The 23,396-nt window shown below is 37.6% G+C and overlaps 1 protein-coding gene across 1 annotated transcript in view; it reads left to right on the top strand.

Annotated features, from left to right (window-relative positions):
• Positions 1-23,396, top strand: part of LOC130239330 (CUB and sushi domain-containing protein 1-like) — a 551,687-nt gene that overhangs the window by 194,284 nt on the left and 334,007 nt on the right. The window contains exons 4-5 of the mRNA XM_056470435.1: positions 3,271-3,465; positions 4,943-5,150. Coding sequence (XP_056326410.1) covers positions 3,271-3,465; positions 4,943-5,150 — 403 coding nt within the window. The remainder of the gene's footprint in view (positions 1-3,270; positions 3,466-4,942; positions 5,151-23,396) is intronic.

Genomic DNA, 23,396 nt, shown 5'->3' with positions numbered 1-23,396 from the left:
AGCCATTCTCCTCATCTCCTGATCTGTTCCCTTTTCTGCCAGGAGGTTTCAGCTTTTCTCATCTGTCGCTTCAATTCAGATGAAGGAAATGGGTTTTAGACGAAGAGTGTCAGCTCTTAAGTACTTTCTCAATAGCACAGGAAGAGAGAGGCTCAATTAGGTGTTGATCTTATGAGACACTAATCAGTGCCGGAAATGTCAGAGCACCAGTGATGTTCTTGGACCTCATTGAGCGCTTAAGGGGAAAAAAGAAGTAAAAAAAACTCACTCAATTAAGATTTTTTTAAACAGATTTATAGATATATATATATATATATATATATATATATATATATATATATATATATATATATTACATGCATAATGTATTGTTCAGCTGAGCAATTGTGTGGTTCAGGTCTCAATGACATACTGGGCCCTATTATACACCCAGCGAAATAGATGTGTTTGCCCCGACGTGTTGCTATTTTTAGACCGACACAACCTTAATTTTCTCGTTTTCCACTACATTGTTTAAAAAGCAGATCCATTTGCGCCACTTTGTGAACTCATGGGTGTTCTGGTCTAGAAATAGCTATTGAGGAACTAAAATAGACCAGCTGAAAGCAGTTCTAAAGTCCAGCGCTGAGCGCGTCAGTTGTGCGCCTCGCTTACACATTACTTAAAACACGTAGGATGTAGAGCAATACAGAAATATCTTCACAAATGAAAAAGAATTAAAGGAATAAAATATTACAAACAAATATTACTTTCTACATAAATATAAAAAAACACTACCTTCATGCGTTCTTCTTCTCGCGAGGCTTTTTTTCAGTTTATTCATGACAGCTTGCTTTTGTATAATGTTATTAGTAGTAGTATTATTTATTATATGCATATTTACATTTGTTTTATTTAAAACAAGCTTAGATTTATCCACCGGTGGCGCACAGGACGTGTGTTTGTATATAAGTTGACGGCACTTCATTATTATTGTTCATTTATTAATTTGCTGGAAATTAGATCTAAATTCAGAAATAGTTTTGAAACAAATCTTTGCGCTTAAGAAACTAAGTTCATTTTGTAGGATAATGAATGTTTTCAGTATAGTGTACACCGTTTCCTCATCCACGAAGCGGAGAACGTGAAAGTGAAGGCCGAATGGAGGAGGCTTGTTCTTTATCCTCGCGCTGCAGATGCTGTTTAACTGTTTTCTCGCTAGTGAAGCGTTAAGTTTTTCACTTACAAAGTCTGTTATGTAAATAGCAAATACACCATGGTGGGATGCAAATGACTAGGAGTGGAAATGGGAGATGAAACTCTGATTGGTTTAGTCTCAAAACACACTTATAACTCATTAAGAGAATAAGCACAACCCTGTTATACCATGTGCGGTGGTGCAGAGCGGATTTATCCATCCTTAAAATAGCAAAAGTGGATTCGGACATGCATTTTTTTCTGCTAGGAGAACATAGCCCTTGCTTTACTAATACTCTTTAATACCAATAGTAAAGCTCAGTGAGTGCTGTAAATAGAGATACTGGTGTTCCCCATCAATCCCCACCATCACAATTGTATCCATCAAAAGCACCATTACTTATTTACTTACTCCAAGGTCCGCTTACATTAAAATTGATATTAAGCTGTATTTCACTAATCCTAATGTGCTATTTCTCATATATAATCTGTTTAACAAACATATATGTTGGGGTATTTTTAACCCAAGTATTTCAACTGAGTAGCATTCACATCATTACCATTGTATCCAGTTAAGAACCAAATCTGCTACATTTGACTGAATCCTACAAGACTGTCTGCAGCATATTTTATCAGTGAATGCATCTGAATCAACATTCAGCTCTTAAATGTCAGCTCTAGATTTAGCTGTGTAAGTTGCCACAGGGGTTATATAACATCTACGCCCATTCCTCCAGGCACCTCTCATATTTGGAGGATCACAATGATTTCTTTAAAAATAGAAATGGCTTCTTCAAGAACACTCCCATGACTCATAAAGCTTATGAAAGTTTACAGAGTCTCAGAAGAACATGTTAATCAAATTACACCATTGTGTATTTCAGTAGTTTTATAACATTTAGGAGAATTAAGTATTAATACTTGATTACTTTAGTCAGGCCAATAAGTTTTTCATAATAAATATTTATGTTTGTATCTAAGTAATACATGCATACAGACATGCATACATACATACATAAATACATACATAAATACATACATACATACATACATACATACATACATACATAAATACATACATTAATAAATACATAAATACATACATACATGCATACATACATACATACATACATACATACATACATACATACATACATACATACATACATACATACATACATACATACATACATACATACATACATACATACATACATACTGGTACATACATACTGGTACATACATACAAACATACATACATACATACATACATACATACATACATACATACATACATACATACATACATACTGGTAGATACATACATACATACATACATACATACATACATATATATATACATACATACATATATACTACATACATACATGCATACATACATACATACATACATACATACATACATATATACTACATACATACATACATACATACATACATACATACATACATACATACATACATACATACATACATACATATATACTACATACATGCATACATGCATGCATACATACATATATAATACATACATACATACATACATACATACATATATACTACATACATACATACATACATACATACATACATACATACATACATACATACATACATACATACATGGTTGGGGGGTTGTATGGTGGGTTGATTGGCTGGCTGGCTGGCTGGTTGGTTGGTTGGATGGTTGGTTGGTTGATTGATTGACAGAGAGACAGACATTTTTTTTCACTTGGTTTGTATAGATTTTGTTTGAATGTTTCACAAGGAAGCGCAGAGCACATTCATATTGTGATTGTGTTGTCATAAAATATTTAACTTCAAACAGCATCATGATCACAGAAGCATACAACTAACTGGTAGGGGTTTCTCCGCAATTTCAAGTACGAGTGCTGGGCTAGCTTCAGAGATATATGCTTCATAGGGAAGACTTCCACTCACACAGACATCTCAAGAGCCTGTGCATGATGATGAAAAAAACTAAGAAAAGGCCTAGCATGACACGATTGATTGATTGATTGATTGATTGATTGATGGATTGATTAATTGATTGATTTTTGTCTTCCGTTTCAGTTCTACCAAGTCACACATGTGGAAACCCAGGGTTGATACCCAGAGGAATTATCCATGGGACCAGGTACAATGTTGGTGACAAGATCCGCTATAGTTGTGTGATGGGATATGTTTTGGAGGGGCATGGAGTGCTCACCTGCATAGTGAGCCCAGGAAGTGGAGCATCATGGGATTTCCCAGTACCATTTTGTAGAGGTAAGTTGCTAAATTCATACAAGTTTTCACATTCATGGAATACTTCGCCTATGATACAATATGCATGCTCGTAGTAAAAATAATACTGTCTTTACCAGGGGTGCCCAAACATTTTCAAACAAATATATAGAAAACATTACTTTGAATTATATTAATTAATGCAGTATAACTTTTAAAAATGCTATTTATATAATTAATATTAATTTATATTGTGTGTATAAATATATATAATTTATAATTAAATATACATGTATAACAGTGTATTGCTGAATACAGTAGTCAAGCAGAATCTGCCTTTGGTTTGATTTGCTCTCCAAAGTCTCTGCATTGTCCTCTATTCGTCGGGTGACAGTATGTACATTATAAACTAAATCTGATTCGTTTTGACCATTTCAATTGAAACATTTCGTTTCAGTTAGCTTTTTTGTAGCTTAACAATTAAACAAACAAATAAAAGGTTACATAAAAATAAAAATGACAATCTCTAAACTATCCCCACCATTCTCCCTCTTTTCTCAGATGGAATGGTGGGCTAAATCAAAGGCTACCATGGGCCAACTTTGTTTGGGTAAAAAAGAAAAAAAAGATGCCTAGTTTGGGCATCTGTTGTCTTTACATTCCAAAAAATAAATAATAAACGGTGGGTTGCTTTAACCCAAATTTGGCTTCAACTCAATTTTTTTTATATTTTTTTTTCAACAAATAATTCAACACAGTAGTTTGGTTTGTCCACATTTTACCCAAATTTGGGTTAAATAACCCAGGGTTTTTAGAATATATTATCAACATCATGTATCTATAGGTATAGTGTAGGCTAGAGTGTATGTCAACTTAAGCATATCTTTGTCTATGTCAAGTTTTCATAACAAAGCCATCCCAACCAATGTCATCTTTTGTAATTAAAACGACATAACGGAGTAAATGGCACTTAATGACAGTTGTCATTTGCATGCATACAATAATCTTCATATTCATGTCCATATCATGATTATAAAGTTGTCATGACATTATTATAAACACCCCTTCAATTACTGTGTTACCAACAAGTTTACAATATTAGCGCAAATATACAATATATAATATATAATAGCGCAAATATACAAAGAACTAAATGTTTTGTTGATTGATTGATTGATTGATTGATTGATTGATTGATTGATTGATTCATTGATTGATTGATTCATTCATTCATTCATTCATTCATTCATTCAAGATTGGTCTAACAGTAGTATTAAGAGAAGGTAAGCTAAAGTATTAGTATGAAGTATTCAACCATCAACTTGAGAATGGGATAGTGCCAATAGAAAACTGGACTGACAGTTTCAATTTACTGGAACTTCTGTGTTAAGCTGCTTTGGCCTAATCTACACTGTAAAAGCACTAAAGAAATAAAGATGAATTGAATTGAATATACAATACAGTTTTGTTAATTCTACCTTAGCAAGATTTTTGAAAACGTCTATGCTATTTTCTCCAGCTGAAGGATCATGTGGGGGGACATTACGAGGAACAACAGGAACTATATCAAGTCCACACTTTCCTTCAGAGTATGAGAACAATGCGGATTGCACATGGAGTATTCTGGCTGAGCCAGGGGACACTATTGCCCTAGTGTTTACAGACTTCCAACTTGAAGACAGATATGACTTTCTGGAGATCAGTGGCACAGAAGCACCATCAATATGGTAAGCACAATCCCCTCTTTTGCTTTATTAAATTGCTATGTTTATATGATGTTGAGCAACAGCTACAGTTTATAACCTTAATTTTAGCAGTACGAATGACTTTTTGCACCTCAATACAATGTATGTTGGGCCACAACTAGGGACAGTCAATGATTTTTATATGCTACTTCAAACAAAATCTCTGTTGTTACTATGAGCATCTGTGTAGAATCACCACAAAGCCTATTATTGCTGATGTAAATCTGTACATGATATTACTATGGGTAATATGTTTTTACTTCCAAGGAAGTAAATCAAAATCAAAATATGTTCTTTGGCACATTCAGAAATTATACAAGTGAACATGATCATAATATAATATTCTGTTATTTTAATTCAAACAGAGTAAACATATAATGAAAAGATTGCAAACCTTCCACTGATTTTGATAGTATATTTAAAATATGTAAAAAAAAGTACTTAGTCTTGTTTTAAGGGTCATACTTGACGCTTCCTTTGTTAAAAGCAAAACAGCATAGGTTCAGATCTCTCTCGGAATGATTTAACTTCAGTTCAGATGCAAAAATAAAACCTGCTGTCGGAAATTAAGCATTTTTCTCAGACTTCTATGTTTATGCTGAGTTATTTCATTTTAAAGATCATAAAAAGAACATATTCTTTGCCATAAAAGTTAAATTACTGAACCTACACACATGTGACTGCTAAAAATGCTCTGTTTTGAAGAACACTTTAAATTAAATTTAGAAGTTTTTACATCTAAACATCTCTGAACTATCAAATTTAAATAAAACACCATAAAAGGTGCCATAACTGCAGTCTACATGGAACCTGCACTCTTTTCCAAGGCTAAAGTCTTGTGAAAGCAGTGTGTGAGGAATGAACTGAAGTACAATTCATCAACTACAGAAAATCTTTCAATTTGGAATATAACTTGTCATGTTCACTGGCAAAAAAAAAAAGCATGACTAAATGATATTAACATTGAAACCTTGAAGTTTATTTCAGGATAAAGTATTGCTTGAAAATCACAGAGGATGTGCGTGAAACAAACGCATTAAGTAAACTTCATCTAGTAAACTAATCTCATCCCAAAGGAATTTAAATCAATACTCAAAAGAGAGACGAAGTACTCTCAGAACAAATTGAGATGCAATTGATCACACTGATTATTTAGGCAACAAATCACTTGCTCTGACTATTTTACTTTGTGACTGCAGATCTCAGATTGAGGATCACCAAAAATATATAGGCTGCATAAATGAAATCAAGTATTAAGCTAATTGTGTGTGTGCACGCATATAAGTTTTATCATTGTGTGTGACGCATCGTTGCAGAAAGGCTTGAATTAACTCCACAATATAACAAATATATCAAATAACAGTTGGGAAAGTTCTAACTGTAGTAAGGGAGATCTGCTTTATTCTTGTCTGTCACTGTGCTGTTTATCTATGTGAAGGCTACAGAGATCTCTGACACGTAACAGACACATTCTGGAGACACAAAAGACATATTAAATCTTGAAAAAGGGGTAAAATAGGTGCCCTTTAATGTTTGTCCTCACATATTCCTCTATTTACAAAAGTTTGCAGTTGTCACCAAGTTGTGAGTCCATCCCTAGTGAGACCAGCATGCAGAAGGCTTTACCTGAACTCTATTATGCTCCGTGAATAAAATTGTCCTTGGTCTTGATGTGTGAGTATAGATGCTTTACAGCTCGCAAATAATTTGCTTTTCTGCTTCACCAAAGCAGGTTTGAAATTACACAAACCTGCTGCAAGAGAGCAATAAGATTACTTCACCGGGCTGGCGATGAAATAACAACAGTAGCTGTTAAAACCGCAGTGAAATAATATCAGGATGTTTATTCCTGCTATTAGCTGCATCAGCATTATGTACATGTTCTGTAACAAAATGGATGCTATATTATCTAGATGGGGTTGGTATTAATTAAATGTCTGTGGAAGGACAAGATTTATTGTATAACTTGTATATTGTTGTAACTTGTGTATTGTACAACATTCAAAAAAAAAAAAAAAAAGCAGAGAACAAACTTTGCTGTTAATCATCATTTAAACTGTTATGATTCAGTTATATTAATTACATGAAGGGCAATTCAAAACCCACATGCTGCATAGTTGTAATGATAAACATACACCTACCTGGCCCTTTTGCCTTCAGAACTTCCTTAATCCTCCGTGGCATAGATCCAACATGTACTGGAAATATTCTTCAGAGATTTTGCTCCATATTGACATGATAGACCACGCAGTTGCTGCAGATTTTTTGGCTGCACATCCATGATGTGAATCTGCCGTTCCACCACATCCCAAAGGTGCTCTATTGGATTGAGTTCTGGTGACTGTGGAGGCCATTTGAGTACAGTGAACTCATTGTCATGTTCAAGAAACCAGTCTGAGATGATTCATGCTTTATAAGATGGCGTGTTATCCTGCTGGAAGTAGCCATTAGAAGATGGGTACACTGTGGCCATAAAGGGATGGACATGGTCAGCAACAATACTCAGGTAGGCTGTGGGGTTGACATGTTGCTCAATTGCTACTAATGGGCCAAAAGTGTGCTAAGAAAATATCCCACACCATTACACCACCACCAGCAGCCTGAAATGTTGATACAAGGCAGGATGAATCCATGCTTTCATGTTGTTGACGCCAAATTCTGACCCTACCATCCGAATGTTGCAGCAGAAATCGACTCATCAGACCAGGCAACTTTTTCCAATCTTTTATTGTCCAACTTTGGTGAGCCTGTGTGAACTGTAGCCTCAGTTTCCTGTTCTTTGGTGACAGGAGTGGCTCCCGGTGTGGTCTTCCTCTACTGTAGCTCATCCGCCTCAGGGCTTGACGTGTTGTGCATTCAGAGAGCTCTTCTCCATACCTCGGTTGTAACGATTGGTTATTTGAGTTACTGTTGCCTTTCTAATAGCTCAAATCGATCTGGCTATTCTCCTCTGACCTCTGGCATAAACGATAATAAAAATAGTTGTTTTTTATCTACATATAGCCTAATGTAAAATTAAACATATGTCTTTTAATAGATACCTATGATTGCACATGGAAGTGAACTGCTCAATCTTGTGTGATCATCCTTTTATTGTTCAAAGTATGCAAACTTCTATCTGTTTGGCAAAATTAGCCATTTTATGTACATTCACCGGCCACTTTACTAGGTCAAACTGTCCAACTGCTTGTTAATGTAATTTTCATTTAGCCAATCACATGGCAGCAACTCAATGTATTTAGGCATGTAGACATGGTCAAGACGATCAGCAGCAGTTCAAACCGAGCATCAGAATGGGGTGATTCAAGTGAATTTGAACGTGGCATACAGAGGTCAGAGGAGAATGGCCAGAGTGGTTCGAGCTGATAGAAAGGCAACAGTAACTCAAATAACCACTCATTACAACTGAGGTATGCAGAAGAGCATCTCTGAATGCACAACATGTTGAACCTTGAGGACTACAGCAGAGGACCACACCAGGTGCTACACCTCTCAGCTAATAACAGGAAACTGAGGCTACTTTGCACGGGCCCACTAAATTGGACAATAGAAGATTGAGAAAACGTTACCTGGTCTGATGAGTCTCAATTTCTGCTGCGACATTCGGATGGTAGGGTCAGAATTTAGCATTAACAACATGAAACCATGTATCCATCCTGCCTTGTATCAACAGTTGATACAACTAGCCACCAGTGGTAGTGGTGGTGTAATGGTGTGGGGGATATTTTCTTAGCACATTATGTAGTACCAATTGAGCATCGTGTCAACCCCACAGCCTACCTGAGTATTGTTGCTAACCATCTCTTTATGGCCACCATTTACCCATCTTCTGATGGCTACTTCAAGCAGAATAACGGTCAGTGTCATAAAGTGCGAATCATCTAAGACTGGTTTCTTGAACATGACAGTGAGTTTGCTGTACTTAAATGGCCTCCACAGTCACCAGATCAAAATCCAATAGAGCACACTTGGGATGTGGTGGAACGGGAGATTCTCATCATGGATGTGCAGCCAACAAATCTGCAGCAACTACATGATGCTATCATATCAATATGGATGAAAATCTATGGGGAATATTTAAAATGCCTCATTGAATCTATGCCACAAAGGATTAAGGCAGTTCAAAAGGCAAACGGGGGTCAAACCCAGTCCTAGTAAGGTGTACCTAATAAAGTGGCCGGTGAGTGTGTATTAAAATAAGTCTTCTGTGTATCTGCAGTCTAGGAATTGAGAACAAAAATTAAGTTTAAAAATCTGTCTATGCTAATCTGCTCTAAAACATTCAGTGGTCTTAAATTTTAGATGCTTTCTATTCAAGTTAAGAAGTTCAAATACAAATTAAGAAATACAAATACAACAAATGACATGTAATATTCAGTTTATTAAATTACAAATGTTAATAATTTAAATTACAATTCAAATTCAGATTGTTTTTGGCATATTTTAAGCCCCATAAGTAAACAAGAAGCGATTGTCTGGACTCAAATATCAAATATCTTTGCGGTAGAACTGTGAGAGGGCACAGACATCTTTATGAATGAACGGAAAAGTTTATTTGGGGATGCAGAAGGTTTGAAATGAAATATATAATAAATGAATATTAAAATCTCTTTAGGGCGGTGTACAAGCAAACTTAAACATAGACATCAGATACTGCTGCATTATCGAAGTATTGATTTCCCTGTGTTTATTTCTTACACTCCTGGGAGTAAAGCATTTGCTGTCCGAGAGATGTCTGAGAGCTTTACAGCCATATGACACGAGTGTGAAGAAAAGGCAGTGAGTTATTCTTGCTTCACAGGCACTGGTATGGCATTTAACAAAACAGGTCTGCTATAGTTTCATATGGATTACTGAAACGCTGGCTCAATGAGCACCGAGTCTCTTCCATGACATTCAGAAGCATTTTCATTATTGATCCTGTTACTGTGGCATTATAAAAAGAAAACCTGGCCAGTTTTAATAGGATAAGCAGTATATTTTGACCTCAGACATTTCATTCCGAATCAATCAAAAAGACTACAGAAGGTCAGTAAGTACTTATACCTTGAATGATGTTCAGGCTGATGCTGCTGAATATGATGGGAGGCTCTGTGTGTGTTTATGTTGCTAATTCGCTGTTCTATATTGGCTTATTTTCATTCATTCATTTGTCCATCCATCCACCTATCAGTCCGCCCATTCATCCGCCCACCCCTCAATTCATTTGTCCATGCATTAGACCATCCGTCCATCCATCCATCTATCCATCCATCCATCCATCCATCCATCCATCCATCCATCCATCCATCTGTTAATCTAGTTAACATCCATCCATCCAATCCATTCATTTGTTCATGCATCCTTTTATTCATTCATCCATCGACCGTCCATCCATCCATTTGCCTCTCTATCTATTTATCCATCATTCCATCCATCCATCCTACCATCATTTCATCCATTCATTCATTCATTTATTCATCCATCATCCATCCATCTATTTATCCCTCCATCCATTTATCAATTGATCCATCCATCCTTGGATCCATCCATCCATATATACATCCTTCCATCCATTCATTCATCAATTCATCCATCCCTCCACCCCTCCATCCATTTATCCATTTGTCCATTGATCCATCCATTCATTCATCCATCCATCCTTTCATCCATCCATTCACCCATCCATCCATTTATCAATTCATCCATCCATTCATTCGCCCATCCACCCACCCATCCATTCATCCTTTATCCATCCATCCTTCATCCATCCTCCAATTCAGTCATTCATCTATCCTTTCATCCATTCATCCGTCCTTCCATCCATCCAATCCATTCATTTGTTCATGCATCCTTTTATTCATTCATCCATCCACTGTCCATCCATCCATTTGCCTCTCTATCCATTTATCCATCATTCCATCCATCCATCCATCATTTCATACATTCATTCATTCATTCATTTATTCATCCATCATCCATCTATTCATCCCTCCATCCATTTATTAATTGATCCATCCATCCTTGGATCCATCCATCTATACATGCATCCTTCCATCCATTCATTCATCAATTCATCCATCCCTCCACCCCTCCATCCATTTATCCATTTGTCCATTGGTCCATCCATCCTTTCATCCATCCATTCACCCATCCATCCATTTATCCTTTATCCATCCATCCTTCATCCATCCTCCAATTCAGTCATTCATCTATCCTTTCACCCATCCATCCATTTATCCATTCATCCATCCATTCATTCACCCATCCACCCACCCATCCATTTATCCTTTATCCATCTATCCTTCATCCATCCTCCAATTCAGTCATTCATCTATCCTTTCATCCATTCATCCGTCCTTCCATCCATCCATCCATTTATCCATCCATTCACCCCTCCATCTATTTATCCATTCATTCATCCATTCATTCATCCATCCATCCTTCCATGGATCCAAACTGAAGGAAAGTGATTGAATAGGGTGGAGGATGTGCTGTGCCATGAGTAGCCATGTGACAAGGTTTATTAAGAATCACACTGGTTTTGGAGCTTCGCAAGTTGTGTGATCAAGCTGATTGAAGACTTGAAAGTTCACATACTTGTTTTTTTTAGGTTTAATTGTGACAATGGTTATTAAAAGTGGTCTTGCAAAGTTCAAGGTTGTTTCAAATAGCCCAAAGAGGCAAGCCCGAGCAAGTCGTTGATGCAAGAACATCAGCGTAATCAAAGGTGACAAATGAATGTACTCTCAAGTCAAAATTTCAAGCCGGTGTGAGTAATAACATGTTTATGATGGGTGAGATCAGTTACAAGGTTGCAATGGGGAGTTTTAAGTCACTTAGTACTTCCCATAGAAACAAGCTTGGAGCATGCACAAGTAAATGGAACTTCAACTTAAAATTTCTGTAACATCATCAGATTTAAAACAGTTGTATGGACTCTCTGAAGCTCTGAGCCAAAAGGTGGCCTTTGTAAATAATTAGAGCTGTGGAAAAAGAAACAATCTGCGCCACAGATTCTGATTATACCTTAGTTTAAGTATCCATGTGTTTCTTTGGTTTACTGTATGTGTCTTGTTCTGATTAGTTGTCTTAACCTGAAACCGATCTGTACACACTCATATAACACTGGCCCATTTCAGAGTTTAGAATTATTTTGTATTGTTGGATTATTTACTATTGCCAACTGGACTCTTCTCTCGTTTACGGATTGTTTGCTGATTGCCTTGATCTCTGTTTGTAACCCTGTATCTGATTGCTTGCTGCCAGCCCAACCTCTGTCTGGAATATAATCTATGATTAAATTCTGTTGTCCCTGGCCATTGCCTGGATTACTGTTTATGGCTGTCCGCTTCTACTCTGTCTGCTCACACCAACTTGTAAATTCTCTTGTTGATTACTGTTTAGTTAGATTACATACCCCAAATTGATCTTCAACCCAATATTTTTGGGGGGGTTTGCTCTAAGACTTTACTATGGGAGAGATGGAAGAGTATCTTGGAAGAGAGATGGAAGAGAGTCATCATGCTTTCCATACCAGAGTGTTACAATTCCTTAAGGTTTTAAACCTAGGGTTAAAACAATGTTTAATTTGTGAATTTTATGAGTGGTAGTGGCAAAAGAGCAGACAAACAACCAAATATAAATGTGAAGTTATTTACGAGGTGAAACGTATAACAAAATATATACAACATAAAGATTGCAACAAATAGACAGTAATTGGCAATACATGGTTGCAATAAAGTGAAAGAGGAACGAAAGCGACTAAGAAAATAACTAACAAAACACTAACTTGAACCGACAATCTCTAAACTAAGAAAAGAAAGAAAAAAGAAAAGTCTTTAGCATTTTCACACCCTAACTAAACTATCATACTATCCAAAAGACTTAACAAAACTTACAGTGAGCGGCACACACTTCTAATCTAGGGTGTCTAGCAACATATTGCAAATACTACGTGTAGCAGCATCTACCCTTTCCTTTAAAATCCCAGTGAGCCTTGGATCTGGCAACCAGAGCAAAAGCATAATTAGAACATTTTGTAAAACAACTTGCATAGTAGTCTATAAAAATGTTCAAGTAAGCACAACAGAGTTCGAAAAACAACTCAGCAAGAGCAATTGAAAGCAAGCTTGCGACCTTCCACACCACAGTCATATCACAGCCCAAGACTGGTTACTCACTGAAGATAAGCCGGGCTGAGCCTGGTCAGTCCCTGTGGGGGGACCACATGGGAACACTAGGTTGCTGTTGGAAGTGGTGTTAGTGAGGCCAGCAGGGGGGCTCAAACTGTGATCTGTGTGAGTCCTAATGCCCCAGTAAATGTGAAGGGGACACTGTACTGTCAGTGGGTGCTGTCTCTCAGATGAGACGATAAACCGAGGTTCTGACTCTCTGTGGTCATTATGCCATGGCTCTTTTCGTAAGGAGTAGGGGTGTAACCCTGGTGTCCTGGTCAAATTCCCTCTCTGCCCTCAACTATCATGGCCTCTTAGTCATCCCCATGAATTGGTGTGTGGTGAGTGCATTGGCGCCATTGTCCTGTGGCTGCCGTTGCATCAACCAAGTGGATGCTGAACACTTGTGGTGGTGTGGAGAGAACAAATCCCCCCGCCCCCCAACTCATGATTGTGAAGCGCTTTGGGTGTATGGCCGTAAATGTGCTATATAAAAACACAGTACATTACAAGAGTCTTTTAAACGGGGAACTTCACTTCTGATTGGTTATGTACGTAATTAAGGAATTGGAAGTTAATGAGGGGTAATGATGATTGACATCATGATCAACCACTGAGGAGCTGAAACTGATTGACCTAAGAAATGACAGCTGGAGAGAGAGAGAGAGAGCGAGAAACACTTGAGCCGTCACACAGGGCCTGCTCACATCAACCGACCAGGGCCTACTCATGTTGACTTTGTGCGGGTAAGCAAGAGTAGTTCCACTAAAGGTGATAACTGTTCATTGACTAGGATTGGCAGCTGCAGTTCTTGCTGGAAATGTTGACAGAAAGGAACAATTTGAGCTAACTCTGCGTCATTCTGTAATTTGGATAGGCAGTACATCAGTCCTCAAATGCATTTGGAATGGAACTAGCAGTTTGCTGATGTTGCCAACTGAGTTTACCCCATCAGAGACCTATCACTGATGTCTCAGTGGCATTATATAAACTCTGCAACCAATTTCAACTCAACTCGACTCAATTTTGTCTATAAAGCACTTTAAACACCATGACTGGATCCAAAGTACTGCACTGGCAAAGTTAAAATAAAAACAATCTGAACTAACGGCTACTAGGCAATAAAACAAGATGGGGGGGAAGTTGGGATATGTTTTAAGCACTATCTGAAATACTTCTAAAGTTGAAGAAGATCTAATTGTCAGAGGAAGGAAATTCCAGAGCCTAGGAGTTACCACAGAGCAAGACAATTTAGGGATTAACTTGTTTGAGCTAAAATATGACCTTTGTAGAGTTTTAAAAAAATTACAGCTGTTGAAAAAGAAACAATCTGATCAAAAGATTCAGATTAAGCCTTATTGAGTGTAATTTCTTTGTGTTTCTTTTTGGTTTACTGTCTTGTTCTGATTAGTTGTCTTAACCGGAAACTGATCCACACACACACACATAAACACTGGCCAAAGTTCTTTTGTATTCTTGGATGGTTTATTATTGCCAAATATATTGCCAATTCACTATCATCTCTACATTTTAGGCGAGATCATGGAATTGTCAGAAGTTGAGATTCTTGAAGATTTGCTGTTTAGGTCAGTGACAAAGTCCAGTGATAGACCATGCACTGCCTTAAAACGTACCACCGCTCTTAGTAATGAATACTGTAGCAAATAGCTAGCCAATACAGGTTGATTAATACAGGAGTACTGAAATAGAGCACATTGCAATAGTCCTAACAAGATGATATGAAAGCATAAACCTTCTCCAAGTAAAGTTTATTTATAAATTTATTATGAAAGGATCACATGCTTATGAGTGACCACAACTGGTCCCTCATTAGCTATCACATGATTCGCCAATCAGATGAATCCAAACTCACAAAAAATAACCAGATTTTCTTGCTTTAGCCATCTTTGTCTTGAAGAATTCCCCCATCCACTCCTATTCCTCCCCCTTTTCCCTAGATTAATCTAGGATAGGTCAGCATGGCGCCTTAGTGATTAGCATTGTTGCCGCACAACAAGAAGGTCACTGGTTCAAATCCTGACTTGGCCAGTTGGCATTTCTGTGCAGAGTTTACATGTTCTCCCCATGCTTGTCTGGGTTTCCCCCTGGTACTCCGGTTTCCTCCCACAGTCTAAAGACATGTGGTATAGATGAATTGAATGAACCGAGTTGGCACAGTATATGCGCATTTAGTGCTACGTGTAGGCTTCAATGCACAAACATTTGCTGGTACAGTTGGCGGTTCATTCCGCCATGGAAACCTTTAATATAATAATAAGCTGAACCAACAATATCAGGCAAGCTCTTGAGACCTAACTGAGCTCAGACTCCCCTCTCTCCCGATGAAATGGGAGGGAGCACCGGGCTCAAGGATTTTCTGAGCTCAGGGCTTTTTCCCGGGACAGCATGCCAAACATGCCTTATCATCAATCATCAGCTGTGTGAACTCTTGAAATCATTAAATGTGAGGTTGGACTTCAATTTTGAAATTGATCTTAAATGGGGGAAAAATATGTTTTGTCCACAGCATGAATTTGACGGTCAAATTTGAGGTCAAAATCAAAGTGGACACTGATATTTTTTTCTCCTTTTTTTTACGTATAACAGTTTAATCCCTGGAAACAAACCTAAGTAGTCATAAAAAATTATTAATAAGACTCTAATTTCCAATTATGATCATCTTTGTGTTATCCTCATTTAGTTGGAGAAAATTATTTGCTAACCAAAATTATTCTCTGTCAGACATGAATCATGAATAAACTGCAAAGCACTTCAATTATCTTGCTTCAATGGGAAATGTATTTGTGAATAATCTGCACACAAGTGATAATGAATCCCAATTTTTTCAAAAATGGAGCTCAATGGCAGCAAATAAAGAGAGAATAAAATGGGTCCCTGAATGGAGCTTTGAGTTACCCTCACAGACAAGAGGAGCAGTGGAGTATGAGTGATCACCTAGACTGACTGAGACAGTACTATCCTTCAAGTGAGAAGAGAACCATTTTAAAGCTGCACCCTGAATACCAACATGATTCTCAAGACAAGCAATGAGTATATCATGGTCCACTGTATCAAATCCTGCAGTAAGATCTTACAGAAGTAGAGCAATATGGCTCCTTGAGTCAACAGCTACTGAGATGTTTTTAGAGACCCACAAAAGAGCTGACTCTGTACTATGACCAAATCTAAAACCACAGACAACAGGATTTCACCAAGTAGAACATGATCCTGTATTAAAATCTATGCTGATCCTGGAACGACATTCCAATCAGCCAATCAGAATTAAGGGATAATTAAGTTTAGGCTTACGGTAAGGTTTATGCACTTCTACATGATTGTTATCCAACTATTATTTGGGAATAATTTGCAGTTATGGCTAGGTTTAGGGGTAGAGAATGGGTATGGATTACATTTTCGAACAAAAATGATGTTCTAGGATCAATATCTATCTTCATGATGATTTAAAAAAAGATTAAGCTGCTCCAAGGCATTTTATTTGTTCTAATAGCTTAGATACAAAGCGCAGCTTCCAAAGGGGACCCAAATTACCCATGGTATAAGAATCTAAGATAGGTTTGAACAACAGCAGAGGTTTAAGAACAACATGCTTAAAACTACCAGGTGTTCTGTCGATTTGTCCTACCTTGTCAGATTGTCTTTCCTCCCATTCCAAAACTAGGCAGCAAATTTTCATGATGCTGTATGCTACCCATCAGATTTTGCTACCAGTGTAACTTTTAATGTGAAGTAGTGTGATATGAAGCTGTAATATTGCCCTAACCTACATAATCCCTAACCCCAACCTCAGAACCATTCAAATACAGTGTTGGCAGCAAAATCTGATGGGTAGGATAAAACACCAGAGGAAAGACTGCTATTTAAAGTAAACAATGCATGGACCAATAGTGTCAAAAAGCTAGTAGAGGTAATGCCATTACTTGGAGACATGGCAAGCTTCATATGGGCAACCATATGGTATATTTGAGTTGTTAAAGAAAACTAGTCAACTAATGGTCACACTTTAATTTGATGGTCCGTTTGTTGATCTAAGTCACATTGCATCTACATGCCACCTAATTCTCATTAGATTATAAGTAGACTGTTTAAGTAGGTTAGGGTTAGTGCAAGTTGACATGCCAGTTAAATGTCTGTTGAAGGAGCAGTATCAACACATATTAAGGAGACAGTCTACTAATACTCAAATGGACCATCAAAATAAAGTGTTACCCAACTTATTAATAGGATTGACCAGAAAGAGCATATCAGTATTGGGAGCTGAAATTAGATATCTGATCGCAACAACCTTATCAATAAAAAATTAAAGAATGCTTCATCATGTATCTGCAAGAGAACTAAAGAATTGCGAGAGTTTCTTAAAATAACGGCAGAAAAATAATGAGCTCTAGCTACTGTAACTTGACAGCACTTTGATATTCAATCAGACAGTTCTTCATGATCTCATAAGAGACCTGCAGTTTATTTTTTATTTACATTCAGTGCTCCTGCACTCAGTGCTAGCCTCAATAGGGACAACAACATCTAAAATATCAGTGGAAGAAGTGGTTAATTGATTAACCAACACTTCTAAGTTCATGCAAAGACCAGGAGATATCAGCAAAGCAGGGAGAAAATAAGCCTTAAAAGCAGCTAAAAACTAGGGGTGGGCAAAGCGAGGCTTCATGAAACAATGAAACAGTCGAAGCAAATGTGTTGACACTTCGAAACGTTTTGAAAACCGTCTCTACAGTGACACCTACTGGTCATCTTTTGTGTATTGCTCTTAAACTGATACAGCAAAGAAACAGTCAAGCAAATTTAGGTATTAAACCCCAAGTTGTAGAGTTGAGATGAAGCAGTGAAAGTTCCTGACTAGCATGCAGAGATGATGAGTTTGAATCCAGAGAGATGCAGCTATAGATATTAGTTTTTAAATGCTCTGTTATTGTAACATGTTTTGTTTTAACATTGGTCTGATGTCCGAATGAAAACTTTGCGAATAAATGTCTTGTTTTGGTCATAAAAAGTAACATTAGCAGCACAGTTACTCTGTGCACACACACAGTCCACTAAGCTACACGAGATAGAGATTTTTTCTGACCCTGTCAGTCAAACACAGATTCGCCAGGTCTCGGAATGCTTCTGAAATGAACAATGCTTTGAATCGCTTTAGTCACATGACCTGGGCGTTTTGGATCATGCTTCTGTGCAATGTTTAGAAACACTTGCACTTCGGAATCTTGACACTGTGTCGAAACGTCAGTTTCACATCAGCCATCCCTACTAAAAACTGCTTGGTTTGTAAAGAGTGAAGACGCAATTGGGGCAGGAACAGAAACATTATTTAAAGCATCACATAGAAAATTGTAGGTAAACAAAACCCAGTTGTGATTAAAGAAAACTGTCTATAATCTTCAGATCAGCAAAAGAGAACACCAAGGATAAAACAAGATCAAGAGTAGGACCAAGTTCTTGAGTTGGACCAAAAACCTCACTGTAATACAAAAAAAAAAAATAAAATAAAATAAAAAAAAGGTAAAAAAAAAAACTCTATCCAAGGGTTTTGACAGACAGCACCCATGTATATTCAAATCCCTCAAAATTCTAATTTAGTCAAAAGAGCAGACAATTTCAGATAACAGTTCAGAGAATTCTTGTATGAAATTGCCTTGAGAATTTCAGGGTCTTTAAATTAAGACAAACAAAACACACTTAAGAGTTCAAATCAATTAACTGAAACAAATAGAAAGAGTTAGAAGGTAAAAGTCTACATTTTAACTTGTCTTTACAAACAACTGTGAGACCCACACATGACCCAAGGACCTAAGGGTACTGAAAACTTTTCAGAGAGTTCACAGAGTGCTAACATTCCGCTGACATTAAGCCGAGTTTTCTAAGGTTTCTAAGGTTTTCATGCAGAACTTGACTATGAGTAAGAGGGTTGAAGATGGCTGTTTAGGGTCTGTGTGACAGGACAGCAAAAATCAGTGGTGGTGACTTGCTGGTGCCAAGAATCATAAAAGTTTAGGAGAAGAGTGACATGATTTGGGGAGTTTCACCTATGACCTCAGGCACTACAAAGCCAAGTTCACAGAAAGACACCAAAGCAGAAGAATAATTGATCTGACTTGTGATCCGGCATGCTGAAAAGAGGACAGAAGGCCTGCAGCACTACAGTGGGAACCTTAAGGACATACCTGCGATTTGGTAGAGAAAGGTTTTCACCATGCCTGGTGCAAATTTAAGAGATTAAGGAGTAGCCGGTCTGAAAATCGAGAGAGATAGATAGATGAAATAGATAATAGATAAGTCTGGACCCTTATGTGGCTTGCAGGCCTTAGCCTCAAGACACTACATAAGAAAGTTAAGATTTACCAATCAGTGGTAAACATGGTAAACAGCTATGGCTGCCATGTACACCTTCAGATTGGAGGAATAAAACCCTGCATAGAACCTGAAACTCCAGCATTGTGACAACCGGACAGTTAATAGGAGTCAACTGGCAGCCATTCATTTTCTTTTCAACTAAGTCCTATATTTATCAGTGGTCACTGTAACAGAACCGCCAACTATTTTGGCATATGTTTTACACAGCGAATGCACTTCCGGCTGCAACCCAGTACTGGGAAAAACTCATATACTCTCGAATTCAAACATTGCATTCATACACCATGGCCAACTTAGTTCTTGTCACGTGACTCGCGACATGAGCACAAGCCACAAGCCTCTATTGGAAATAAACTTGCGCACAGAAAAGACATGATATGTGAACAAGGCCACCATCATTTGTGATGTACAGCAGTTAATCTTCTTGCAGGGGTACGCTGGATTTATTTCACCTGATTTATTTGTTGCGGATCCATTCCTTGGCAGTTTGTGGGTCTATCACTGGGCTGTTCTCCTTTGCAAAGAAACTTGCCAAAGACAGCTGTTATTACTCATTATGTTAGCTTGTGGGTTAAATTTTGGCACTCAAGAGACCGAGATGTAACCTCGAGAATATGGTCATTTTTCAAAATACAAGATTGTTTAGACTCAGATAATAAACAAAATGTAAATAATTAATGATGTCTTGTACAGCTTGGTACCAATTGATCCATGGACTGGTACCATTCCACGGCCTTGGAGGTGGGGACCACTGGTCTAGTCTACTCATTAAAAGTCTTGGCTGTATGTGTCTTCCTGATCCCCAATCTCTTTCTAAAAGAGTTCAAGAGAAGCACTCAGCTGCCATTGTTGTATGCAAGAGGAGCTTGGCATATAGATCTGTGGATGCTGGGCAGGACTCTTAAAAGTGGTGAGGAAGAAATTCTCTTTGCCTGAACTGATTGACCAAAGAGACCAGAAGGTGAAAACATGGCTCCCAGCTAAACCAATCGATCTTTGTCTGAAAATATAGCTTAATCAAAGATGTTTTTTAAAGCGTCCAAAGAATGGTTTATTGCTCTTGCCATTCCTGGTGACCTGAAGAAAAAGAACTGTGGCCCAGTGCAGCTTTGTTGTTTCTTTCAGGCCATAGCTTCCAACATAGTGTACCAGCATAGTGTACCAGCACACACCAGCTGGACATGTTTCCATGTATTCCTTGAAGTTAATTAGCCTGGTGGTTAATGTCTGGGGCCTTAATGGCTGATGCTGTATCAGACACATATCTTGCAAGATTATCTTAGATGTTCAGCATCGACCTATACCTGTGTTCCCTCAGTCCCAAGAAAAGTAATCAGATAGATTATTAGATTAGGTAGATAGACTGACTCCATTTAGATTGCAGTGTCTTTCCTCATGCTTAAAGTGCACATACACTCACCGGCCACGTAATTGAAAGTATCTTGAGTTTGTTATGGCCACTGACCTTATTTAAGCAATTTAACAGAAATCCCATTCAAAAACCCATTGACTTTGCGAGGAGGGAACCGGAACTGCTGAAATGCTAACTCGCTTCCGGGTTTTTGTATACAAATTGATGTCATAGTTTCTCCACTCTGTTGGGATTGGGCATTAAAGGACAGTTGTCATAAGCATGCATAAAATCTCCTTCATAGTAATGTCATGACAGTCTTATCAAGAGCATTTATCCTTCTTACATAGTCTGAAGCAATACAAGTCAAATCTAATGCAATCCTCTTTTGAGTTCATAACTTGTTTCTATTAAGTTTTGTGCCAAAACTTTCTTCAGTTAAACAAAGAGAAAACTGAAGTAATTGCGTTTGGGAACAGAGATGAGGTTCTCAAGGTGAATGCGTACCTTGGCTCTAAGGGTCAAACAACAAAAAATAAGGTCAAGAATCTTGGTGTGACTTTGGAGTCAGATCTGAGTTTCAATAGTCATATCAAAGCAGTTAGTAAATCAGCATACTATCATCTCAAAAACATTGCAAGAATCAGATGCTTTGTTTCCAGTGAAGACAGCAGCAGCAGGGTGGATTACTGTAACGGCCTCCTCACTGGCCTTCCCAAAAAGACAGTCAGACAGTTACAGCTGATCCAGAACGCTGCGGCCAGAATTCTGACCAGAACCAGGAAATCAGAGCACATCACACCTGTCCTCAGGTCTTTACACTGGCTCCCAGTTACATTCAGAATAGATTTTAAAGTATTATTACTGGTCTATAAATCACTAAATGGCCTAGGACCTCAATACATTACAGATATGCTCACTGAATACAAACCTAACAGATCACTCAGATCTTTAGGATCAAATAAACTAGAAATTCCAAGAGTTCAGTCAAAGCAGGGTGAATCGGCTTTCAGCTACTACGCCCCTCAGTGCTGGAATCAGCTTCCAGAAATGATCAGATGTGCTCCAACATTAGGCACATTCAAATCAAGACTGAAAACACATCTGTTTAGCTGTGCCTTTACTGAATGAGCACTGTGCTACGTCCAACAGATTGTAATATTATGTTTTTCTCTTCTTTTTCATTCTTTTATGACTCATTTTATCTGCTTTTATGCTTATTTATTGTATTTAATTTTTTTAACCATTTTATTATTTGTTTTTATTTCTCTTATACTTGTTTCTTTTATTCCTGTTTATGTAAAGCACTTTGAATTGTGTATGAAATGTGCTATATAAATAAACTTGCCTTGCCTTGCCTTATATTCCTGTTTATGTAAAGCACTTTGAATTGTGTATGAAATGTGCTATATAAATAAACTTGCCTTGCCTGGCCTTAAGTATAATGGACTTTCATTCAAATTTGAGTGAAATCAACTTTTAATTTCATTTAATTTGATTTAATTTACTGTTTGGCTTTAAAATGCTGACACTGAGCCTGACACTGGTGTCTCTTTTGTCCATATCAGAATAAAATGTACTAAACTAGATGTTTTTTATTTGAAATAACTTATTTAAGTACAAATATAAAGCTCACTGTTTTTTTTTTTTTTCTAGGAATCATGGGAAGGTTTTTGAAATAACTTGTATTCTGCGATTCAAATGCCAATGCTGCTCATAATGTTGTCTGTGGACTTCATTTTCAGGAATTATTGGCAGCAGTCATGAAACTAGACCTGCCCTCTTGACCTCTCCTACTCTTGTTGCCAGAGCTTGAATAAATTTGGCTACATCTTGTGAATAAAAAAGGCTGTTCTCTTTGAAGACCTTAGCTACTTTAGATGCTCAGTACAATCTTTATTTATGACTTTCTTAACCCCAGCATCCTAATTTATTATACCATCATTTATTCAACATTTATTATTATTATTCTTATTCATTCATTCATTCTTTTTGACTTAGTCCCTTTATTAATCTGGGGTCAGCACAGCAGAATTTACCGCCAAGTTATCCAGCATATGCTTTACATAGCGGATGCCCTTCCAGCTGCAACCCATCACTGGGTAACATGCATACACACTCATTTACACACATACACTACGGACAATTTAGCTTACCCAATTCACCAATACCGCATGTCTTTGGACTTGTGGGGGAAACTGGAGCACCTGGAGGAAACCCACGTAAACACAGGGAGAACATGCAAACTCCACACAGAAACGCCAACTGACCCAACTGAGGCTCGAACCAGCAAGGTTCGAACCGGCGAATGTGCTACCTACTGTGCCACTGTGCAGC

This window comes from Danio aesculapii, chromosome 13 (genome assembly GCF_903798145.1).
Source record: "Danio aesculapii chromosome 13, fDanAes4.1, whole genome shotgun sequence".
In the NCBI taxonomy this organism is placed as follows: Eukaryota; Metazoa; Chordata; class Actinopteri; order Cypriniformes; family Danionidae; genus Danio; species Danio aesculapii.
This window is presented reverse-complemented; position numbering and strand designations above follow the sequence as displayed.